At 40.7% G+C, this 24,358-nt stretch overlaps 3 protein-coding genes across 7 annotated transcripts in view; 1 reads left to right on the forward strand and 2 right to left on the reverse strand.

The window, feature by feature from the left end:
* The window catches only part of kcnk12l (potassium channel, subfamily K, member 12 like), a 20,179-nt gene extending 15,160 nt beyond the window's left edge, over window positions 1-5,019 (reverse strand). For both annotated transcript variants that reach the window (XM_088321808.1, XM_088321809.1), the window contains exon 1: window positions 4,859-5,019. In XM_088321808.1, the coding sequence (XP_088177934.1) occupies window positions 4,859-4,861 (3 nt within the window). In that variant the 5' untranslated portion in view covers window positions 4,862-5,019. The remainder of the gene's footprint in view (window positions 1-4,858) is intronic.
* ccdc61 (coiled-coil domain containing 61) overlaps window positions 1-14,035 on the forward strand; it is an 18,952-nt gene extending 4,917 nt beyond the window's left edge. Inside the window, exons 2-13 of one of the 2 annotated variants that reach the window (XM_088321806.1) lie at window positions 352-506; window positions 579-661; window positions 732-892; window positions 2,551-2,703; window positions 6,188-6,398; window positions 7,630-7,712; window positions 7,778-7,953; window positions 8,032-8,110; window positions 10,620-10,820; window positions 10,889-10,922; window positions 12,317-12,383; window positions 13,885-14,035. In XM_088321806.1, the coding sequence (XP_088177932.1) occupies window positions 359-506; window positions 579-661; window positions 732-892; window positions 2,551-2,703; window positions 6,188-6,398; window positions 7,630-7,712; window positions 7,778-7,953; window positions 8,032-8,110; window positions 10,620-10,820; window positions 10,889-10,922; window positions 12,317-12,383; window positions 13,885-13,979 (1,491 nt within the window). In that variant the 5' untranslated portion in view covers window positions 352-358 and the 3' untranslated portion in view covers window positions 13,980-14,035. The remainder of the gene's footprint in view (window positions 1-351; window positions 507-578; window positions 662-731; window positions 893-2,550; window positions 2,704-6,187; window positions 6,399-7,629; window positions 7,713-7,777; window positions 7,954-8,031; window positions 8,111-10,619; window positions 10,821-10,888; window positions 10,923-12,316; window positions 12,384-13,884) is intronic. The other variant, XM_088321807.1, reaches the window with a different exon arrangement.
* Window positions 13,836-24,358, reverse strand: part of LOC148348987 (chromatin remodeler ATRX-like) — a 41,393-nt gene continuing 30,870 nt past the window's right edge. For 2 of the 3 annotated variants that reach the window (XM_088321801.1, XM_088321800.1), the window contains exons 30-35: window positions 21,947-22,138; window positions 21,740-21,883; window positions 20,174-20,245; window positions 20,009-20,104; window positions 17,542-17,670; window positions 14,706-15,107 (exon numbers count right to left, since the gene is read on the reverse strand). In XM_088321801.1, the coding sequence (XP_088177927.1) occupies window positions 15,015-15,107; window positions 17,542-17,670; window positions 20,009-20,104; window positions 20,174-20,245; window positions 21,740-21,883; window positions 21,947-22,138 (726 nt within the window). In that variant the 3' untranslated portion in view covers window positions 14,706-15,014. Of the gene's footprint in view, window positions 13,983-14,705; window positions 15,108-17,541; window positions 17,671-20,008; window positions 20,105-20,173; window positions 20,246-21,739; window positions 21,884-21,946; window positions 22,139-24,358 lie in introns of those variants that run through there. The other variant, XR_015847454.1, reaches the window with a different exon arrangement.

The following is a 24,358-nucleotide window of genomic DNA, read 5'->3' on the forward strand; positions in this document are numbered from 1 at the left end:
TCTTCCTTGTGCATTTTAGTACTGGTTTTTGGTTGCATGACACAAAGCAGTGATATCTATTGGTGGAATAATACAAATTGTCTCTTTAAAATAGGATATCAGTCAATGCCCATCAGTCCTTAACCATCTCTACTTTAACATGTCATTTTATTTTAGTAAACAACATCATTTTATTGATTAGAATGAATGTTGGTAGTCATTTTTTAATTTGAAATGGGATTGGTTGCCTTTTGTTAGGAGAGATTTCCACATTTTTATTAGATAATCCCTGTGTTACACTTGTAATATTTCCATATTTATTCCAATTATGACTTCTCCAGGACGCACACAATTTTATGTTCTCTTACACAGATTAGAAATGGAGGAGGGCTTGGAGGTGACGGAGAATATTGTGTTCCGAGGTGTTGAATTTGCCGTGAAGGTAGAAGTGGATAAAAACGTGCTGATTGTGGAAATTTCTGATTCGAAGACGGCAGATCAGTGGAAGGCAGAATTCGATCCGCCGTGTAAGTTGTTTGCGACCGCTAAAAGATTACAGCTACATGCTTATAACGCATCTCTTAAATTATTCTTTCTAGATATCGAAGACCTCACGCGCAAAACCGGCAACTTCAAGCAGTTCCCCATTTTTTGTAGCATGTTGGAATCGGCCGTCAGGAGGGTACGTTGGTCATCCGAGCGCCGTGTTGTACGCGGCCGGACGAGTCTTCCCTTTTCATTTCAATCCGCAGACGAGCGATTCGGTAACACTGGACCTGTTGACCTACGCCGACTTGGAGCTTCTACGGAACAGAAAGGCAGGAGTGGTGGGCCGCCCTCGAGGCCATCCGCAGTCGTCCGCACTCACCGCCAAACGTTACCTTATTCTCATCTACACCGTGGAGTTCGACAGGTTTGTGCATTTTGGACTCCAGTGGAACCTCTGCATACGTGCTTAATCGAATTGCTCGTGTAACGATCAAATTCTGATGACATGAAATAATTTAAAACTAGTAGGTCCATTCCCCATTTCACAAACTGATCTAATTAGCATCTTCCTGATCACTAAAAACACCATCCATCCATCCATTATCTGCACCGCTTATCCTCAGTAGGGTAGCGGGGGTGCAGGAGCCCATCCCAGCCATCTTTGGGCAGTGGGCAGGGGACACCCGGGCCAATTTAGACCATCCAATTTACCTGACATGCATGTTTTTGGAATGTAGGAGGAAACCGGAGTGCCCGGAGGAAACCCACGCAAGCATGGGGAGAACATGCAAACTCCACACAGGAGGTTCGATCTCATGACCTCAGAACTGTGCCGCAAACGCGCTAACCACTGCGCTGCCGTGCTGCCCCATTAAAAACACTTTAAATAGTAATTATACAAAATACAGTAAGAAGATGATATGAACGATATAAAATGCGAGTTTATTATATGTGAGTCGCCAAAACAAAGGTGTCGCTGCAACTTTAAATGAACAAGAACGCACCATTTTTTATATCATTATTTTTTTGCCTGTTTTAGTTTTCATTCACCACTTTCTTTCACCTGGATTCGCAACGCTATCACTTTCTACAGGTCTTTTGAAAAGAATCGTGCCTCAAAAGGACAATGATAATGAAAAGTAAAGAATTTTTGTTATAAATTTCACTAAAACTTTAGTAGCTCTCTGAAACCTTTAACAGTACATACATTCGAATTTCAACACGATTAAGCTTTAACTTAAACCAAAAACTAACCGTGCAGGAATTAAAATTGAGCTCAGCAGCAACTCGAACAAAAGGTACATAAAACTTAAATAGCTGCCTGAAACTTACAGTCAATAAATTACAATTTAAATACAACTTGCATGAATAATCTTTCACCTAAATAAAAAATAGTGCAGGAGTTAAAATTAGGCTTAAAGGTAAAGGTACTTATAAACTTAAATGGCTCCCAGACTTCTCTTAAACAATCAATAAATAAAAATGTCGATACAACCAACATAGTTTAAATAAACTCAAAACAAAAAATGCATGGAAATTTCAACAAAGTTTTGGGCACTCCTGTTTTACAGCCATATTGACGAACTTATTATGGTAAGAGAGCTATTCACTTCCACTTAAGCGTTCTTTTTATGCTCTCTCTAAATCACAAACACACACGCTTAATCGACGAACTAATGTAATAATGAAAGCTAATATATAAAGTCTCCGCCTGTACATTTTTACCCTATCCATCGCAAACATGCTTTTATATCACCGACACAGGCAGGTCAGGTCGAGTTAGCAGAGTTATTGCTCTCCCGATCAAGCTTTAGTGACCCCGCCCCCTGTTGCTTGTCCAATCAGAAGGTGCGGGGTGGGGAGGGAAGAGGGTTTGTAGGAGCAATAGAGATAGTCTCAGGCGCCTGAATCTGACCTAAAAAATAATTAGCAAAAAAAAAAAAAAAAGCCGATACCCTTATCCGTCAAATTCCCATATATCGGTGCCAAAAATTGTTCGACTTCAAGTAGAGGTCTTCGTATAAAGAGGTACTACTGTATCCGGATCCCTCTGTGCTGACTCATGTCCAATCCTTTCCGTAGGATACACTACCCTTTGCCGCTCCCGTACATCGGCAAGCCGGATCCGGCAGCCTTACAGAGGGAAATCCGGACGCTTCGGGCAGAGCTGAGCGCGCTCACGAGTCAGGGCGCCGGCAAGGCCGCCGAACTCGAAATCCACCGTTTGCGAGCTGAGTAAGTTCTTGAAATTGTAAAGATGGTCATGTTTAATGCAATGATTTTGAATAGTACCCGAGATATGTTCAGTTGTCTTTTAACGGTAAACTTTAACAAATCGAGGGTTATTGTTTTTAATCATATAAAATCGTGTCATGCAATTAAGCCATCTAGTGGTAAAAGGAGATTTTTTTTTTTTTTAGAAAAATAGGAAGTAAAAGGTGATAATATGACTTAAAACGGTACAACGACATGCATCCTTTAGCTGGAGGTTAAGCACCAACTGGCCTGTGATTGGTCAAAAAAAAATATGTATAAAAGTAGACTTGATGGCCAGGAAATGTACTGAAATTAAGACAAAAATGTAAACAAACACATTAAAACATTAAATTTGAAAAAAAAAAGATTTATAAATAATCCTTTTTTTTACACAATAAAGTTCAACATTAAGAAATGAGTGTGTTTTGAAATATTTCACAGTTAGTATAATATGATCAGTAGATGTCGCTGTATAGTATAGTGCAACCGAAAACATATGTTATAAAGCACAAAGAAGAATGCCAACTAAAAGTGACCCAAACACATCACTTGTTTTTTTGCTCAGCCATGTTGTTTTGGGGTACCAGTAGCAGTAAGATGGTGGTAAATTATGTCAACTCCCTTTTTAAATGAGGCTCATGTTACGAAAAATAAATGCTAATTTCTCGACAAAATACGTTTTTCACCGCTATGGGGCTTGGGAGAATGGAAGAGATCACGTTTCTAAAATAAATCATTATTGTATTATTTTTATTACTAAAACATTTTTTAAAAAAGAGAGACATATGTGGTTTACTTTAATTATAGCCTACATAGCTGTGTGACCTTTCTTACCTACGTGACGACATCAATGTTGCTGCACAAGGTTCCATCTTTTTTTTTAAATATTATTTAGAGTACCACTTATATATATATATGCTCAGAATGACTTAAAAGGGAAAAATAATTAAAGGGAAGAAAGAAATAAAGAAAACAATAAAAAAAGGGGAAAAAAAAGGAAGTAATAAAAAAAGAAACTAGGGGACAAAAGAAAAGTCAAGAAAAAAGATAAATAAGGAAAAATCAATCTAGAGAAGGAAAATAATAGTGAAAAAATAAAGTAGAAAAAAGGACGTGTTTTTGGTGTCTATTTGCTTGCTTACATTCAAATAATTGGCCAATATAAGTCAATCTTTCTGCTAATGTAGTCCTTCCACTAAACATGTAATTCAATACAGTTTTGCATTGTGCAACCCACTAAACAAATCCATCCATTATCTGCACCGCTTATCCTCAGTAGGGTCACGGGGGTGCTGGAGCCCATCCCAGCTATCTTCGGGCAGTGGGCAGTGGGCAGGGGACACCCTGAGCTGGTTGCCAGCTACAGAGACTGACAACTCACTCGCTCATTCACACCTAGGGACAATTTGAACTGGCCAATTAACCTGACATGAATGTTTTTGGAATGTAGGAGGAAACCGGAGTGCCCAGGGGAAACCCACACAAGCACGGGGAGAACATGCAAACTCCATACAGGAGGTTCGATCTCATGACCTCAGAACTGTGCCGCACACGCGCTAACCACTGCGCCGCCGTGCTGCCCTAAACAAATCCACAAAATGTTGATATGTATATAATTTAGAAACAGAAATCTCATGTAACAAAAACCGACGTGTGTGTGTGGGCCGTGCAACCTTTCCAATATTACATTATCCAAACCATTACCATTGGAATAACGCACTTGTGTTGCCGGAAAGCTAGCAGAATGGAACGTGATTCGATGTCAAAACATGATTGATAATCGTTTGCTTGCCACACTTGAGATGGATGTTGCTCAACTTTTATCCAAGAGACACTCTCTTGGTTTGATTGCTAAGACCCGCGGAAGCATGGAGGGAACGTCGTTGTTAGCCTGGATCCAGTTATACTTCTGGTTAATTGTGCTACATAGGCTATGCTATTAGCCTTTGTGCCACTCTCCAACTTTAATGCACGAGTGGTGGTGACACAAGCTCTACTTTCACCAGTGAAACCTTGTGATTTATTTCCATTGGAGCGTCACCCATTTCTGTAATTCTATCAGTGATCGTGTCATGACTTCGGCTAATGCTAAATGCTATTTTGTTTGACAGTGGAAACAAATTAAAACACTCACCATGATGCAGCCTTTCTTGCTCGGTCCCAGGAGCTACCCCAAGCCGATGGTATCGATGAGCTGGCGTCCGTTCTGGCCCATATCGGAACATTGAGAATCTGTCGCCAGAATCGCTCCGTTGTGTTGGGTTTAACCGGTAACCGCTGTGTTTGGCTACTTGGACTACATTTCCCATGATTCTTACATACAAACAGAAAGTGGTTGTCATTGGACACCTACCTAAGCAGGGTTTCTCCTTTGAAGTACAGACATCAAGAAAAATATGTCCCACTTCTTTTCGAATAACTATTAACCCCTCATGGTACTATATCATAACTTGTCTTGAAATTCTTTAAAGCGACAGTGTGTATTATTTGACCACTAGTTTGCTGTATGATGTCGCGCAACCGAAAACAAGTGCTACAAAGCACACGGAAGAATACAAACGAAGGTGACCAAAAAGCACCAGCTTCTTATTTTTTTCCCCAAGCCTTTTTGTGGTTTTTGGGTACCCGTAGCAGCAAAATGGCAAAAGGTCATGTCAGCTCCAAATAAATGAGCCTCTCCTTATGTAAAATAAAAATTTCTCTATCTACAAGTATTATAGAAATGCATGTTTATACGATAGGTCATGTATTTTTGTTTATTATTTAAATCAATCTGTTTATTTAAATTAATGAAGTTTGTTTTACAACTTGGAGGCCTTCAATAATACACTCTGACCTCTTGAAAAATTCAAAAATAAATAAGAAACAGAACTGAGAAGGCACCACATTTGGGATTATTTTTCACAAGAAATATTTGAAAAACAAGAACATCACCAGCACAAGTTTCAGTTTTTATTTATAATTACTAAGCACCTCTTCAAGTGTCCCAATATTATTATTATTATTATTTTTTTTAGCTTTTTGCTAGCAAACATTAACACTTCAACACAACCTAAATAGACATAAAAGGTCTAAAAAAATAAAGTAAGACAATTTGGGGGTCTGTGATTGTAAAAAGGGATTTGTTGATTATTGCTTTTGGTAATCCATCAGATTTATAAATCAAGATTTGCGTGTGTGTTTGTTTGTTCGTATGTAGCTTATAAACTCCGAAAGGGCTGAATCGATTGATGTAAAGATTTACACAGTTGTACTTAAGGTCTCTGGGAGTGTTTTTAGCTAGGTGTGGTATCAATTCACCTACCATAAATACCAACACTATCGATAAACATCTGCTTTGGTGCACAAACGGCTCTGAAGCTGCATGTGGCTCCACGACCTCGCCCCAGTAGAATGCCCGGCATTGCCAAGCCTGGGAACACCGATCCATTATGCTTATATACCATATTTTCATCTTATCAAGGCTCAGTCTGATGAAGGAGGAAAAGGAGGCCATCGCCAAAGTCCTGGAGCGACTGCAGCTCGGCGGAAGCGCCCCCCCTCCCGCCGGACCTCCGGACTGGAGGAGTCGGGAGGCTCTGAGGACTTTGGAGGAGCAGCTGCACAAGGAGAGGGCCAAGAGTCAGCGTTCGGCCAGCAAACGGAGTCGAGAGCAGCGGATCTTGATGGAGCAGGTGGGGACCTTTGCGCCAACAAGGGTGATTTATGTGGAAAGAGAATTTTGAAATACTGGAGCAATCTGAATGAATGGTTTACATGCGTAGAGATAAAAGAATAGCACCGTTTACATGGAGTATTACAAGGGCAAAATGGAAGTGACACCATTACTCTAATTGGCATTATTTCTAGATTTTAAGGGACGTTGTGTGTTTAGCGCATCCTAGTAGCAGAAGTAAATGGTCTGCATTTCTATAGCGCTTTTCAAGTCAATGAAGACCTCCCAAAGCGCTTTACAATGTGCTTCACACTTACCCATTCACACATACACACTCGCACACCAATAGGGAGTCAGCCAGGCAAGGCGCCGACCTGCTTTTTGGGGGCATTAGGGACTCAGTGTCTTGCCCAAGGACACTTCGAAGTATAACACGGAGGAGCCGGGAATCAAACCTGCGACCTCTTGATCCCAAGACAAGCGCTCTTTTTTCGTGCCGGAATTATTGCTGTTGTTACCACTTTCTGTATTATGTTTCAACTTATTACCGACACTGAAGAAATTACCAATTTTTTGTTGATTTGCGCCTAATACCAACTGTTTTTACTGAGGCATACTTTTCTTTCACTCAACAACCACCCAAACAATGACGTCATCTCGAAGCAACGAGATCTCATTTGCCGAGATCGGCGCGAGACCAAAACAACAATAGCGGATCTGCCTGACAAAGTTTGGAGTGCGGTAAATCTTTGTTAAAAGAAAAAAACTAATAGGGTAATAATGACAATTTGGTGTCAAAAAAGTTGCGTCCCCAGCAAAAATGATGCGTCTAGGACGCAGGGACGCTGGCAAAGGAGAACAATGCTGACACTATTATAGATAGCTAGATATTTTATTCATCCCCGTAAGGAAATTCACACTTCCAGCAGTATCCTTTTGTTGAAAAATAAAATAAAAGATAGAATACAAAAATACCCAATATAGCGTGTTAATAAAGAGCATTTAAATAGTGTTACGAAAAATACACACTGTAATGAAAATAGGGTTATATGCAAATGTGGGGTTGGAGTTTAATGTGGGCTTTTAGTCCCCCGGGTGGGGTTAAAGAGCCTCATGGCATGAGGAAGAAATTATCTCCTCAGTCTGTCCGTGGAACGAGACAGTCCGTCGCTGAAGCTGCTTCTGTTTCCAATGGGACGATCGCCTGTAAACGTAACCCGTGTCTGGCATTTTTACCCTCCCCTCCTAAGCTGGAGGATCTACGAGCTTCCGAATGCACGCTCCGCCTTCACGTCAAGAGTCTAACCAACGAGCTGGCTCTATTACGCAGAAGGTAAGCCCCGGTGGTCAAATGCGTCCCCGCGCTCGTATAAATCTCCCCCCCTCGCCGGGCATCAGAAGTCGAGGGACACCCACCTGCGGGGAGATCCGTCGTTCGCGCAATCCCGTCCGAGGTCGATCGGGATCCGGAGAACGGAGCGGAGAGCGAACGTCGAGGTCGACTGAACGGGGCGGGAGGTCCGACTCTTCTGGGTCGCGTGCCTTTGCCCGAAGGCCGTCGCCTTCCCCCACTGGTGAGGACTTGACCTTATACCGCAAAGTTTCGAGGCGATGAAACAAGAAGGGTTCACTGTGCGTTTTCTTCCCTTGAGGGTCCCGAGCGCCCCGATTCGACCCGACCGCTTACATCCAGGACAAACAGCGGCGACTAAGGGAGTCTGAACTCAAAAGGTACGTTTGCCGTCATTCCTCGCCATTGTACGTCATGCATCGTGTTCTGCAATCTTATTGGCGGGCGGTCCCTTTTGTTAGTCATCAATGCAAGGGGCACCCAGTTTGACATGTATTTTTTAAATACCAACAGCTAAATAGCTAAAAGGTAGCTTGTTAGCTAGAAAGGTAAAAAACTCAGAGGGAGCTAGATAGCTAGTGAAAAGTAAATAGCCTGATAAACAATTTAAAAAAAACTAGGTAGCTAGCTGGAAAAGAGGCCAAAATTTAGCTTTGATAACAAGCAAAAAAGGTAAAGGTTAGCTAGATAGCTTGCAAAACATGTAACAAGCAAGCTAGATAGATTACTAAATAGCTAAAAGGGTAGCTTGATAACTACAAACCTCCGTCCATCCAAAATCTGAACCGCTTGTACACAGTAGGGTCGTGGGAATGCTGGAGCCATCTTTGGGAAGTGGGCAGGGGGACACCCTGAACTGGTTGCCAGCCAATCGCAGGGCACACAGGGACAGACAGTTCACTCGCTCATTCACACCCGGGGACAATTTGGACCGACCAATTAACCTGACATGCATGTTTTCGGAACGTGGAAGGAAAACCTCGCAAGCACGGGGAGAACATGCAAACTTCGCACTGGAAGGTTCGATCTCATGACCTCAGAACTGTGCCGCACACGCGCTAACCACTGCGCCGCCGTGCTTAGCTACAAACCAAAACAGGTAAATAACTAAAAGGAAGCCAGATAACTAGCTTACACCGTAAAAAGCCTATTCAAAAGCAGATAGAAAGTTAAAAAATAGCTAGCTAGCTAGAAAGGACAAAATTTAGCTTGATAACAATGAGAAAAGGTAAAATATTAACTAGATACCATGTTAAAAATGTAAAAAGCTAGCTGGATAGCTTGCTTAATATTTAAGAAGATAACTAGCTACAAATGTAAAAAAATTAAAAGGGAGCCAGACAGCTAGCTAAATGAGGAAAGGGACAACATTGGAGACCCTTGTAGTACGTTTAGAGCAGTGCTGTGCAGTCTGGGCTACAAATATATATACGCCAAAGGTTTAGGCTCACCCAGACATTTTTTTGTCTTTTCAATGAAAAGTCCTACTTTTTCTATCAATCGAACAAGTTAAAAGATAAATAGAAAGAATAGTTGAGACATCGAGAATGTTGGAAATGATTTTTTTATTTGAGAGAGCGAGAGACCCATTTAAATGTTGCTTTGGTCATGGACATTTTGATGCAACCCCAAAATTTGAACTGTAAAGAACATTATTCAACGAGATCTAGAAAAGAAGGGGAATTAGATTTGGCCAAAATCTGCAGCAAACCCCACCCAGCAAAACTAGTAAAAAAGCTAAAAATATACAAAAGAGATCTTTGTATAATAAGGGATCATCGAGGGAAAAAAAAAACAACGTTTAGGGGCCAAATTTGATTTTATCCTGAATTTGGTGCAATTTCAGATGTGTTTGGACAAAATGTCTAAAAGCAGTGATGTGCAGTCATTGGAGGTTGTGCCTCGCCCGTCAAAATATAAAAATAAATATATTAGCCCCTTATTGTTCCTAACACTCTGAAATTCGGTCCCAAATTAAAAATAATCACTGCAAGTTCTTCTAACATGGAGTCATCTGAGTCGGAACACACAGAATAAGGTTTTTATTCATGCCTGAATTTGATTTTTGCAATCAAATGCCTGCAGATGAGTGTAGCATGGGCCTCTTAGCTGGATAACAGGTGAGATGATAGCATGAAACCTTACCTGGTACCTTGCCACATTTGATCGCAATCTGAAAAACGAAAGATCATATTTTACACCTTTTTTCTATTGCTGTTTCCAAAGGTGCCCATTTGAAGACGACCAGTTTCCAACACTAAAACTTTTACAAATTTGTAATTTATTTAGACATTGTTGAAAGAGTTGTAAATGTTTGACTTCTTTTTCCAGAAGTCAAATCAATGATGGGACCAAAAAAAAAATGTATTCATGTATATGTATTCATGTATATGTATTGTAATTTTATTTTTGGCGATTTAAAAAATCGGAATAGATTTTCTTACGTTATATGTGGTACGTGAATCAACGTGAGGGTCAAACAGAGTTCCCGAATGTTTGATCTTACATTACACAGTCCAGCGTTCCTCCGAATCGCTCAGTCCACAATTTGTAGATTTGGGAGTCCACAATTGAAGGGATTTGGGAGTACAGTCAATAAACATGCCCGATTAAAGTCGCCGTCGACGATAAAGCTCCGTTGGGGCAGTGCAAGCTGACGTTCAGCAGCGGGCAGGAGATATTGGTGTGTGAGTGTGTGCGTGAATGGGTAAGTGTGAAGCACATTGTAAAGCGCTGTGGGAGGTCTTCAGTGACTTGAAAAGCGCTATAGAAATGCAGATCTTTTTCATCTGGTATATCGCGCCACCTCTAATGTCTTCGTACCGGCACTCGGGGACAACGCTCGTATATCTACGTCACCGAGTGAGTTGATGGCGTTGTGCGTGTCAGACAGTTAAAGCTCCGGCGAGACTTGACGACGTCGCCCTCCTCCGTCCCTCAACGAGGACGTTCCGGCTCCAGAGAGGCCCGTCCTCAGTTGAGCGGGAGCGGCGGCCGAGGGAGGAGTCTTTCGCTAGAGCGCCGAGGGAGCAGGAACTCCTCGGAGAGCTCCCTGGTGGACATGGAGGAAATGACGCGAGCGCTGCTGGGGTGAGCGTCCTTTCCTTTCCTGTCCCGTCCTGTCCCAAATGTCTCATTTGAATGTCCTCACATTTCAGGGGAAGCAAGCAGACCTTCAACGGCCCCAGCACGGTGAGTGAGGCGTCCTCTCTTTCCCAACTCATTCCAATTTCTGTGCGGCAACGACCAATAGAAGTGATAATAGAAATCGGGGGTGGTCAAACCACACCCCGTGGGCCAAATGCGGCTCGGCAAGGTTTTTAATGACGGTAGATATAACGATAAATAAAGTACTACTAGATATCGATTGTAATGCTTAAAAGCAGGGACCAAATGTATGACTTGGCTTTCATTCTGAAAAGTCAAGTTAGTTTGTGATCACAAAAATCTGAAACAAACAAAAATACTACGATAAAAATACTCAAATTACTACGACAGTATTACTATAATGACTAAAATACTACTACAGAAATCCCATGATGCAGAAACATTACAGAACTAATGCTAAAGAAATACTACTACGGAAATAATACAACAAGACTACCATATAGATACATCCATAGACTATACTACAAAATTACTATTACAGTGATACTATAATACTACAAATTATACATCTACAGAAATACAAAAACATTACAAAATTTCTATAATGCAGAAATACTACAAAAATACTACTGCAAATATACTATGAATCAGAAATACTACAAAATTACTACTACAATGAAACTAATACTGCAAAAATAAATCTAAAGTAACAGTACAAAATTACTGTAATACAGAAATATATTTACAGTAACAGTACAAAAATACTACTACAAATATACTATACATCAAAAATACTACAAATTTATTACTACAGTAACAGTAAAAAAATACTACTGCGAATATACATCAAAAATACATCTACAGTAACAGTACAAAAATACTACAAAAATACATCTACAGTAACAGTACAAAAATACTACTACAAATATACATCAGAAATACTACAAAAATACATCTACAGTAACAGTACAAAAATACTACTACAAATATACTATAAATCAGAAATTCTCCAAAAATACTAGAGAAATACTCCTACAGTGCAACCATAATACTGAAATACCACTAGAGAAATACAAAATACATCTACAGTAACGGTACAAAAATACTACAGATATTCTCAAAATATGAGTAAAGTAAGACAATACTACTACAGAAATAAATGTTAATAGTTCGCATTTCTATAGTGCTTTACAATGTGCTTCACACTTACCCATTCAGTTACTACAGATGTTTATCTATGGATTTATGTCTACCGAGCGACCACTATGCCATTTTAGATGAGAAATTTTCAATACGAATTATCATTTTCCGCATAATTCAATCAACGTCACGCTCTATTAAAATAATGATAGATACTTTATTCATCCCCGCAGGGAAATTCACATAATGATAATATAATGATAATTATATTATGGATAATGATGATATTATGGAACTGATTATTTCATGAGTTGACATGTGCGGGTTTCTTTTTGCAGTTCCGGGGAAACCCGCTCGCCCGGAAGCCTTTGAGCAGCACGCCGACGTACAGAACGAAGGCCAAGGGTAAGTCGAGACGTAGAACAGGCCGGGGGTCTACAGTCTACAGTAGACCCCCGGGATACGTCGTCCCCGCCTTACGATACGGCCCCTCTTTACGGAATGTTTGCGAGAAAACCATTACTTTGCATGCTACAAAATTCAAAGTTTGCAAGTCATGTTTATTTGTGATCCCCCTAATCACAAAGAGACCAAAACCACAGACGATTATGACACCATCCTCTGATCTAAAACCTACATGAGGGCAAATAATACATAGAAAGACCTAGCCAATATTCAATGCCCTTGCTGATGCAAGGAGATTTTCTCTCAAAATGCCTCCATGCATGGCCCCATTTGTTCTTTCCTTTACACAGCTCAGTCGTCCTGGTCCCTTTGCAGGAAAAACAGCCCCATGCTTAACAGTGGGTATGGTGTTCTTCGGATGCAATTCAGTATTTTTTTTTTCCCCCTCCAAACACGTGAACCCTATCAATTTCACTTTAATATGACCAAAACACATTTTTGATGCGAATGTTGTAAATCATTGTATGAATTAGATTAGACTTGGGAGTTTAGGGTAAAACATGTGAGAGAGAAAAAAGGTCAAAGACTGAGTGGATCCTCGTTAAGACCTCAAAACGAATTCTATTTTGGAGTTTGCCTGCGGAACTTCTACATAGGAGTAAATTCTTTTGAGCTTGTCTGCTATTGCTCAAAAAATACGGTAAAAAAATATCCAAATTTGAGTCCAAAAGGTTCCCGCCCCTTGGTCTAATGCTGGGGTGTCGAAGTCATTTGAACTCGGGGGCCACACGATAGAACAAACATTCTGTCGGGGGCTGGACGAGTAGATTCAAGAGAAAGAAAAAGGGAAATAAGAGAAAAGGGAAGTTAGAGCAAAAGGGGAGAGAGAAAGAGAACGAGACACAGAGTGGGAAAAAAGGGGTGGAAGAGAAATGTCGAAAGAGAGAGAGAGGAACAGATGTCGAGAGAGAGGGGACAGATGTCGAGAGAGAACGGTCTCGAGAGAGAAAGATCAGTCGAGTCAGAGAGAGAGAGAGAGACAGCGAGCAGTCGAGAGAGCGAGCGAGAACAGTCGAGAGCGAGAGCAGTCGAGAGAGCGAGCGAGAGCAGTCGAGAGAGCGAGCGAGAGCAGTCGAGAGAGGGAGCGAGCGAGAGCAGTCGAGAGAGAGAGAGAGAGAGAGAGAGAGAGAGAGAGAGAGAGAGAGAGAGAGAGAGAGAGAGAGAGAGAGAGAGAGAGAGAGAGGAGAGAGAGAGAGAGAGAGAGAGAGAGAGAGAGAGAGAGAGAGAGAGAGAGAGAGAGAGAGAGAGAGAGAGAGAGAGAGAGAGAGAGAGAGAGAGAGAGAGAGAGAGAGAGAGAGAGAGAGAGAGAGAGAGAGAGATCCCTTCAATCCTTTATCGGGCCGTGGGCTGCCTGTTTGACACCTGTGGTCTAGTGGATAGGATTCAACGCTATCCCGGGTTCGATTCCCGTCGGATTTCATAAAGTCACGTTTTTCCTCAGAGAGTTCGGTGGACGCCGGCGCGGAGCTGTCAGAGATCGACGCCAGGCTCCAGGCCTTGCAGGAGTACATGAGGGACTTGGACACGGGACGTTGACAGCTAAAAAAAAAAAAAAACGATCCAGGAATCTATTTTTACACGTGGTGTTTTCCATTTTATTTATTGGAGATTTTATTGTGAATAAATGCGGATATACTCCATCTCCATGTGCAAAAGCCTCGCGTGTGACTCGTCGGCTGCCGAGGAACTAAGTCGGAATGAGGTAAGGAGTTTTTATGGCAACTGCTAGTTAAATATACACAGTATAATTAGAGTAGAAATATATACACTTTGCATACTGCCAGATACGCCGTAAAGCTAAAAACCAAGAAATTAGTCTTTTCCCTAGATGTCACTGTATTGTACAGTTAAAACGAGTGCTCTAAGCAAATAAGTAAAAAGGATAGTTTTTGTGTGTACGCAATAACATTGAAAACCAAGACAGTGTGAACAGTATTTTGAAATATTTCTTAAAGGGACCTTGTGCACTCACTACTTGACCACTAGATGTCGTTGGATTGTACCGTGCAACATAAAACGAGTGCTACAAAGCAAATAAGTAAAAAGGATAGTTTTTGTGTTTATGCAATAACATTGAAAACTAAGACTGTGTACAAGTGCTTTGAAATATTTCTTAGAGGGACCTTGTGTACTCACTACTTGACCACTAGATGTCGTTGTAATTGCATACTGCAACAAAGAAAATAATTAGAAAAGATAATTTGCGGAATTTCAGGTACGATATAAGGTTAAAAACGTTGATTTATTAACATGGCCGTGTATATTATTTGACCAACGATGTCTTTCACCTTTCTTTATTCAACATTGAAGTAGACTTTACCCCAAAAATCTCAAATGCATACCGGCCCAAAATACAAAAACTGTATTTCTATCAACTAAGAGGAAAAAATGGCTGCAGCTGCCCCAAAAAGTCTCAGACTGTGTTGGTGGAAACGATCAAATGGATGATAAAACAACAAGTAAATAGCAGCTCACCTTAAAGTGCTTGTTTGCAGAGAAATAAAGCTAAATTACCCACTGGAAGAAAAGAAGGCGCGCAGCAGTAAGACAACTCTGCAGAAAAAAGGACCTTCATTTGGCAGTGGAAATGCCGGAAGATGCCGATACATTTCGCATTTCTTGATTCCGACGCTCTCTCAAAATGGTTTGGAGGTGCGATGTCAGCTGGAAAGAAAGCATTTAGTGAGTGTGTAGCATAAGTACTGACCCCCGAGAATTTTTTGTCGTACTGCTACACTTCATGCTTCAACCTTAAAGGCGCTGTATAAGACTTCCAAAAATATTCTACTCGCTGATGCCATCTTCTGGATGAAATCATCATTGCAGCTCCTTTTGTTGCGCGTGCAAGTATGTGTAATTCTTCAATGTGCTATACAGTACCCAGGGTTGGGTAGGGTTACTTTAACTGGATTACTTTCAATGACTTTTGGATTACTCCAATACCAAATATGCTAATAAAAGACAAAAGAAACTCAATAGGAATAAAATGACTACATTTTGTGCAGGCTTGGGGAGTAACGGAATACATGGAACGGCAAAAAGCTGTTTGGATTGATTTTCATTTTGCCGGAGATCAAAGAGATCAAAGCCAGGAGAGAAAGCTTAACATGTGTTGTGAGTCATAATTGTATTCATATTTAGTTTGTGTCTTTTGTTAGCATATTTGGTATTGGAGTCATCCAAAAGTCATTGAAAGTAATCCAGTTAAAGTAACCCTACCCAACCCAATAATAACATTGGTAATAATTAGCCTTAATCCACTGATTAGTTACTGGTTCTTAAGTGGTTTAAGTGGACCCACTGTTCCACCCTAATGACGACCTGGGACCCAAATCAAGAAAATTAATCCACTTCTCGAATTAATTTAGGATTGTGCATTTTTAAATCAGACAGTAAATTATATTCACCCTTTCACCCCTAAAATAAAATAAAAGAATAATCAATGAAATGAGATGTGGTCCCTCTAAAACGCGCTTATTGACTGAACAGGTATAAGAGATAGGGCAAGGCATTATCGCCATCTACTGTTAAAGGTGTATGTAACTTCTAAATGTTCTACTTGCTGTAATCATTATTGCAGCTCCTCTTGTTGTGAGTGCAAGTATGTGAAATCCCTAGAAACGCTGAAATCCTCTTTTTTTTTTTTGGTGGGTTGGCATTTGGACTGTATTTGAATCAGTCCTTTGCATACTTTCACCATTTTCATCCTGGACCACGCGTGCAATATCACTTGGTTTCTAAGACTGTCCATTTGGAGACAACCAGTCCACAACCTTTGCAAATATGTATTTTAGACATTGTGAAAGAGTTGTAAATGTTTGAATTCTCTTTCCGCGTTTCTATCACTATTGTGCTTACATGCGGGGAAAAATGGTGCGTAAAAATGAATCACCGGTGGCGTTACGCAGACTTATTCCGGGGTCTAATTTGAATACTACAGGGACGTCTTATCAAATTATTCAGAGCTTTATTGGCTAACCGATGTGTCTATCATCATTAGAATTAGTCACTATTGGATAAAGTTATTTGGAGGTAAAGGAGGCATTAGATTTTTTTTAGCAATACAGGCCTGTATAGGCTCATGCAGGCTGGGGACAACGAAACAAAGCCTGCCATTGGCCGAAAAAGATGTCAATCAAAAGTTCAGCGGCTAACGGCCTGTAGAAAATCATTTTACTATTCTGTTTATTTGTAAACATGGATTATGAGAGATGCTTTTCAGCTGATTTTTTTTTTCATCCTTTGGCATTATCGTGTGTTTTCGAGTAAATATTTTACACGGTTGGATTGATTAAACAATTAAGGATTTAAGGAGGCCATGGTTGCGTACTCGTCGAATGTGATGGCTGCAAGAGGACATTGTTAGTGACAGCCGCCGGCTTTATAGTTTACGGGTGTCCAAACTTTCAGCCCAAACAAAGAGAAAACTCATTAGGGAAGCAACCAAGAGGCTCTTGATCGCATTAGATGACCTGCAGGCATTTAAAGCTGAGGTGGGACAATTTGCATCGGACAACTACTGCCCATAATGGAAGGGAGAAGAAAGGTAAAAAGGCTCGTATGGCAAAAGCAAAACGGTAGACACAATCAACCCGTGGAACAGCGTGCGTCCAAAATTGAAATTTTAGGCTGAATCCGAAACGTTACGTTCGGCGTAAGAGTAACACTGCACATCGACAATGTCAAACATGGTGGTGGCAGCATCAAGCTCTGGGGTTGCTCTTTTTCAGCAGACACTGGGAAGATTGTTAAGAGTTGATGGGAAGATGGAGCTAAACACAGCGATTCTGGCAGAAAATCTATTTGTCAACGACTCTCAACGTAAAGCAAAATCTGGAATGGTTTAAAACTAACAATCGTAGCAAAAGGATGTTGTACAAAGTATCAACTCATAGGGGGCCAATATTTTTGCCAAACCTACTCTTCCATTCTTCAATTGTTAAAAGAATATAAAATGTTTAATTAATGTATTTTCTATTAAAGATTTTGTCTTACAGAAAAATTGGACATTTGTATCTAAGTTTGACGCCCGAAATATGGCAACATGTCAAAAAGTTCTCGGGGGGTTCAACACTTTTGCAAAGCACGATGAACTTACTAATCGGTGCTCTTCGGAGATGTCCGCGTAGAAGGCCTTTCTTCGTTGCAGCTCCTTTGCGTCGGCGTCTTTCCACTGCGTGGCCTTTACGTAGACTTCTTCCATACTCGTTTGTGGATTCAGGCGAGACTGGAGCAGGAGAATTCGATTATCTTCGCGTGAAACCGAAACCTAAACTATATGGGTCGATTATTGGCAAGTTTTCTCAGAGAATGACGATCATTGCGAGTACAAGTTTCACAATCAGTTTGAATTTGTATCTCTTCCACTCTGTGCATCCACCCACGACTCCAGTCAACCACCTCAAATCATGTTACACCTAAGGTAAAAACAGCGCCATCTTTTGGAGGACTTTCCCCAGTTCGAGACCAGGTGGAAACATGTTGGTGGGATGGGCGCCACCAGGCTGTACTTGACCAAGACACACCACAGGTAATGGTGCCCTTAATATGTGTGCCGATTTGATCTGTAATCCTTACACATTTCATAGTGCCCTGTTTAGATGTAGCATGCACCTGTCCTCTTAGGCGCGATAACACTTCATAGGACAATGCTGTACGAACTAATGCCAGCTGGAGTTAATCACAAAGGAAAAACGCAATGGCAACGCGAACCCACCACAGAGCAGTGTCTGCGTCATTTTTAAGCACTCCACCCAAAATTCAAGCACATTTTAAACCTAACATTAAAATTCAAGTATTTTCAAGGACCTGACCAAGACGCCCATCTGCTACTGGTCAATGTCATATGCTGGTGGTCTGCTGTGTTACAGCATCATGAAGATGCTAAAATGCTATTGGCCTGCCTCCCTCCCACTATGCCTTTATTTGTTCAGTTCAAAATCATGTGTGCTTCTTTCAATTCTTTTCAAGTTAGTGTAATACATTATTTGTGCTGTATTTTTTTTCTATGGTTCCAAAGACCTGGTGATGCTAACGGGAGAAGCAAAAACATAATAACCGAGGAAAAAAAAGCTTACGGTCATCAAGAGACACGAAGCCGGCATACGCATCGTTTTCCTAGCTAGGGAATATATGGCTGTAAACAATTGACGATAATTGGCAATTAAAGTATTTTTCAGGGCATGACAATCCTTGTAACTACACGGTTCAGAATCCGTTTTTTTATCCGCCATCTCTTCCACTCTGTGCATCCACCCGCTACTCTACTCGACCAGCTCAAATCATGTCACACCTAAGGTAAGAAAGGTTTTGCATATTTATGACTCACAAAGGTTTGAGATCATCAGATCAAGTTTAATATCACACAGAGACAAACCAGGGAAGTACAAAATGCGGTTTTAAAATCTCGATTCCATTCATTAAGACACCAAAAAATTCTAGGCTTATCTGGCCTTATGTAAAACAATATGAAAAGGTAAAAAGTAAAAAAAACAAAATGAAGGTCTGTGGTGTGACCTTAAAGAGGTAGTTCATAATTTAAAAAAACCCCGCCAATATGCAGAGAAGAATGGGCCAAAAATTCCTTCACATCTTCGTGAAAAACGCATTACCAATTATCCTAAACTTCTGTTATCACTGTAATGGGTGGTCCAACTCGCTTTTGGGCTCAGGGGGCAATTACATTTTCAAATAAACCCAAAAAAGTTCTGATTTTCGGTTGTGTCTTAATAAATGGAATCACCATTTCAAAACGGCATTTTCTATTTCCTTGGTTTGTCTTTGTGTGATATTAAAATGGATTTGATGATCTGAAACCTTTGTGAGTGATGAATACGCAAAAGGGGGTAAATCCTTTTACCAAGGGCACTGTCAAATTTCATTTTTTCTTCATATTTTTTCTCAAATGGCTGCACAGGTTATTGCACAGACTATTATTTCAGACTATTATGACACCATCCCCTGATCTGGAAACAACATGAGGGCAAGGAAAAACTCAAAAACCCCAACATGAGGAAAATGAAGAAACCAAATTGTTAACGGTCACGGTGAGCTGACCAGGGGTTTGTAAAAGCGAATTGACGGGGTAACCAAATATTGTAGTGACATTTCTGTTGTAAACAAAAGGTTTCTATTACGTTTTCCACTATTCCCTTTAATATTAAAAAGCCACATTTTTAATTATGACGTTACGCCTTTTATTGTTTTGGACTCTGCAGGTCTGCATCAAACCTTAAGTACCGGTATCATTTTCCGTTCATTTTGCCGGCTGTGATTTTTGGACTGTGGACTTTAATGAAGGACATTTAGTTTCAATGGCGGGACTTGAAGTCGGGTTTGGGTTCATTTTGTGTTACATGTTTAAATGTGGGCGCATGCGGCTTATATACAGGTGCGGCTTGTGTATGTACAAAATCGGTTTTCCTCTTAAAATGTGGTGGGTGCGGCTTATAATCAGGTGCGCTCTATAGTCCGGAATTTACGGTAATGTTGTATCCTGAGGTCTACTATATTATTTTCATTCCCCAGATTTCGTTTACGATAGAAGAAATCAACCGTGAACTTACCACATGCCCCACGTACACCTCCAGTGGAAAATTCACCATGACCTGCACGGCTTGGAAGGCGGATGCTAATCTTGCTCTGGTTTTGTTCAGCAATGCCTGCGAAAAGGTGATAACGGTCAAAGGGAGAAAAAAAATGGAGCCGGTCAGAAGATGCTGCGTATTCACCATAAGCTCCTCGTTGGTCCTCAAATTCAAGGTGTCCAGCCTGATTTTCACCAGAGGAACTCCTGTGTGAGACTAGGAAAAAGACACAATGTTATTCAACTGGTTTACGCACCAAAATCATGCACTTTTTGAGGAATTTAAGAGCCCATTTTCACAATATCTCTGTTACCATCAATGTTCCCTGTAATTTTCCAGGGGTCTGAGCGTTCACACAAAGTCGGTGAGCAACGCTTGAAACAACAGTGAGCAACGGCTATCCCAAGTGTGGCAACTAAGTCATGATCAAACATGTCCAAAACTTGACATCAAGTTACATTTTGCTGAGTTTCCGGCAATGCAAAATTATTTTTCTCTTTTGAATGAATTGATTCATGTACTATTGCAAAGGTTGTAAGGCCTACAAACATCGTTTGTTCTTACAATTCTTTCACAAGATATCCATTTCTCTTTATTTCCTGATAAATTTTGTTGCATAATATTAACATTTTGGGGGGCTTATTTAGTAAGATACAGAACTGTACTTAATCACATTTTTTAGTGGAAGTACAATGTTGGCAACAACATTCACTTGATATCATTGGAAATTATTTGAATGCAACAAACTTTTTCTTCCTTTTTCCGTGTTTTTTTCTACCTTTTTAAAAATTCCTTTAAAAAAATATTTTTTCCGAGCTGTTACTTTTTTCTTTTTGTTCTCTATTTACTTTTTTTCCAACATTTCTTTTTCTTTTTTTCTGTCTTTTTTCTAAATGTTTCCTTCTTTTTTCTCTTCCTTTTGTTTCTTTTTTTCTCAGCTTTTCACTCCTTTTTCATTTTGGTATTTTTTTCTTTTTTGTTCTATTCACCCCTTCCTTTAAGTCATTTTGTGCATCATTTTACATAATATTTGGTCATGTTGGGATTAAAGAAGCAAAAACGACCCAAAGAGCCGTGTAAGACCCAAAAGAGCCGGCAACTTTTAGTGAGCCGAGCCGAAGAAGCCGGTTCCCCGACAAACTCTACTAACTTTACTCAACTTCGTTCTACTTCGACTCGACTTCAAAATACCGCATTTAGGACACAACATCAGAGGAACCCTTGTATTTTTACCTTCATGCACTGTAACTTTGACTTAAGTCGCTTCTTAATTAGTCATTTTGAGCCCTCATTTTTGTGCGCTGGCTAGATTTTCTTATGCGCTGAGAATGTGCGAGCAGTGCGCAATGCGCAGCTTAGAGGGACCACTGATTGGGGGCCCTCGGACCCTAAACTTAAAACTCACTTCTACTCCATTGCATACGAATAACCTACTCCTCTTGTCGGTTGAAAATAGTTTGTGTAATATAGTGTAACAATCTGTGAAGCCCTTTGAGACTCTTCGTGATTTAGGGCTATACAAATAAAAATGACTTGACTTGACTTGACTTAAACCTACCCGGAGAGTATGCAATACCTCCCCTGCTCCTTTGTCGCCGGGCTTTAAAGAATTTGATCACTGATAAAACAGAGAAAATTGAGGGATCTCTGTATACGGTATTCATGAAAAGAGCCATATGTTCCTGGACCCCTGTAATACCGACTCATTACCTCTGCCTGATACTCGGCCCAAGCGTCTTGGCGCTCCGCCTCAGTGAGCTCCTCTTCTTGTTTATGGTCCAGCAAAGACTCGTGCTCATGGTAGCTGACTATTTGGTCCTTGCACTTTTCCAGAAGCATCGCCAGGACATGATCCTAACAAAACAGCGCAGCTATTACCCAGTGTCCTTTGCGCACACAATGACCCTTCAGGTCTACCTTTGGCAACTCGGAAGTCTTGCGCTTGTTTTTCATGGAATGAGGCTTGTCCAGCATGTCCGGCTCAAAGGTGTAAAGTTCGGCGAGCTCCGACATCGTGAAGTGTCTCTCGATCTGCTGCTGATCCACCACTCGGTAGGATAAAGACTGTTTCGTCACCTGCCGGTCGTAGATCTTCTCTTCCATGGTGCCCTGAATGAGGGGGAAACAAACACATTCGCCATTTTTTAATATAATATATGTGTACCGTAAATTCCGGACTATAAGCCGCTACTTTTTTCCCTAACTTTCAACCCTGCGGCTTATTCAGTGATGCGGCCAATTTATGTCATTTTTCTAACGGCCGCTAGCGGCGCTCGAGTGTTGCTACCATTACCTGCCCTGTCAAAGCTATATCATTATTATTAAAGCTTTGAAAACTCTCTCGGTGTACCGTCTTTCTTTGTAAATATGTGTAACCCATGTATAATATGTATTTGCAACTGTATATATTTGTAATGTATTTATTTTAGACACTTATTCTGATATGTTTTGCACGGATGAACGAAAAATGAGGGGCGGAACAAACGCGGGGTGCCGAGTTTAAGTGGGGACCGCTAAAGGTGAGGGACAGACGAGGAAAGAAGAGGGGGTAAAAAGTTGGTTAAAGAAAAAGGAGTTGCGCGAGGAAATGTGTTCATCTGATATATTTTACCCACCCTTACCTTTGGAAATATACACTTTTTTCCTTGGATTACTTTCAACGGGACCCGGACTCTGCAGGTCTGCATCAAACCTTAAGTACCGCTATCATTTTCCGTTCAATTTGCCGGCTGTGATTTTTGGACTGTGGACTTTAATGAAGGACATGAAATTGTGTGTTTAATTGCTGTTAAAAATGTCGAAAAAATTATTAAAACGTCATATTGTCAGGTATAACGAAATTGTGAATATACTTAATTGCTGTTAAGATTGTCGAGAAAAATTGTTCAAACCTCACATTGTTTTTTTGCTGTTAATAGTGTCAATAAAATTGTTCAAACCAATTTAGTTTCAATCGCGGGACTTGAAGTCGGGTTTGGCTTAATTTTGTGTTTGTGTTACATGTTTAAATGTGGGCGCATGTGGCTTATATACAGGTGCGGCTTGTGTATGTACAAAATCGGTTTTCCTCTTAAAATGTGGTGGGTGCGGCTTATAATCAGGTGCGCTCAATAGTCCGGAATTTACGGTAGTTTCCGCAATATAGCAGGCATCAAAAGATCAAGTGTCTACACCAGGGGTCAGGAACCTTTTTGACCCAAAGAGCCATAAAAGCAAAAAATGTTTTCAAAAGAAATTGAGAGAGCCACATCCTATATTTTCAGACAAAATTGAAAAAAAAACTGCCAAACACGCTCTCTAGACAAAAGCTCATTCTTCAGCACATTTTTTTTCATGAAATTTGTCCTTCATAACGGTTTCAAAACAATGTGCATGCAAAGTTCTTTTGTAAAAATGTCACAAATGACTGCAAACGATAAGCATATCGCCATATTCACTTTGGGTGTAGACTGCACTGAGCGAGAGAGAGAGAAGGAAGTGCCTTGCCCTGTGTGCAGGGATCCGCCCACCTGTACTGCTCACCCAATCAAAGTCATTTGCCAGCGTTTTTATTTATCAGTTTAAATGGTTTCTCATCGAACTTCTGCATGAAGTTGCTTCGGCTTTATATGGACCAAAATCGGGATGAAATCACTTGACTTTTGAACGCCACAGAGAGATGTGCAATAGTTAGGTTTTATTTCAGAGCCATATATGTACTTATGAAAAGAGCCACATATGGCTCCCGAGCCATAGGTTCCCTACCCCTGGTCTACACGATAAGGAAACAGAAGTAAAAAAATATATTTATGCAGATATTTATGAAAGTCTCCAGTTCAAGACCGGGTGGAAACATATTTTGGCCTGGAGAGGGATAGGCGCCACCAAGACACAGTTAAGGAATCCAAGCAACCATCTAACCAATCCGTCGCTGTATCACAGTTTACTTTTTCGCGGTTTTGATACTTTGAAGATTTTCATCATGCATTGTTTTCTGCAGCAGACAACACAGAGCAAATGCTACAATGTTGTGTGGGCGTGTATCTGTATGCACAACTGTGATAGGCTGGTGTATGCTGGCGGTCAAACAGCCTGGCTGACCGACAAGTTAGTGTGTCCACCCAAAACAAAGCACAAAGCATGGTGACGTTTACATTGAAAAAAAATTCAGAAGAGTGCCAAAATTGCTGATCACCACCAAGTGCTCCGTGGATTGTTATCGGATCCGGGAAGAGACTGAGGCGGCGTCATGAGAGAAAGCGATAGCAGGGCTTAAGGGCCAGCCTACCGCGGTTAGGCTGCGCAACAACTCTCATAAACCGCCCATGCTGAGACTGTATTTCACCATTG

Source organism: Urocampus carinirostris, chromosome 17 (assembly GCF_059441175.1).
Source record: "Urocampus carinirostris isolate Australia breed hairy pipefish chromosome 17, RoL_Ucar_1.0, whole genome shotgun sequence".
NCBI lineage: Eukaryota > Metazoa > Chordata > Actinopteri > Syngnathiformes > Syngnathidae > Urocampus > Urocampus carinirostris.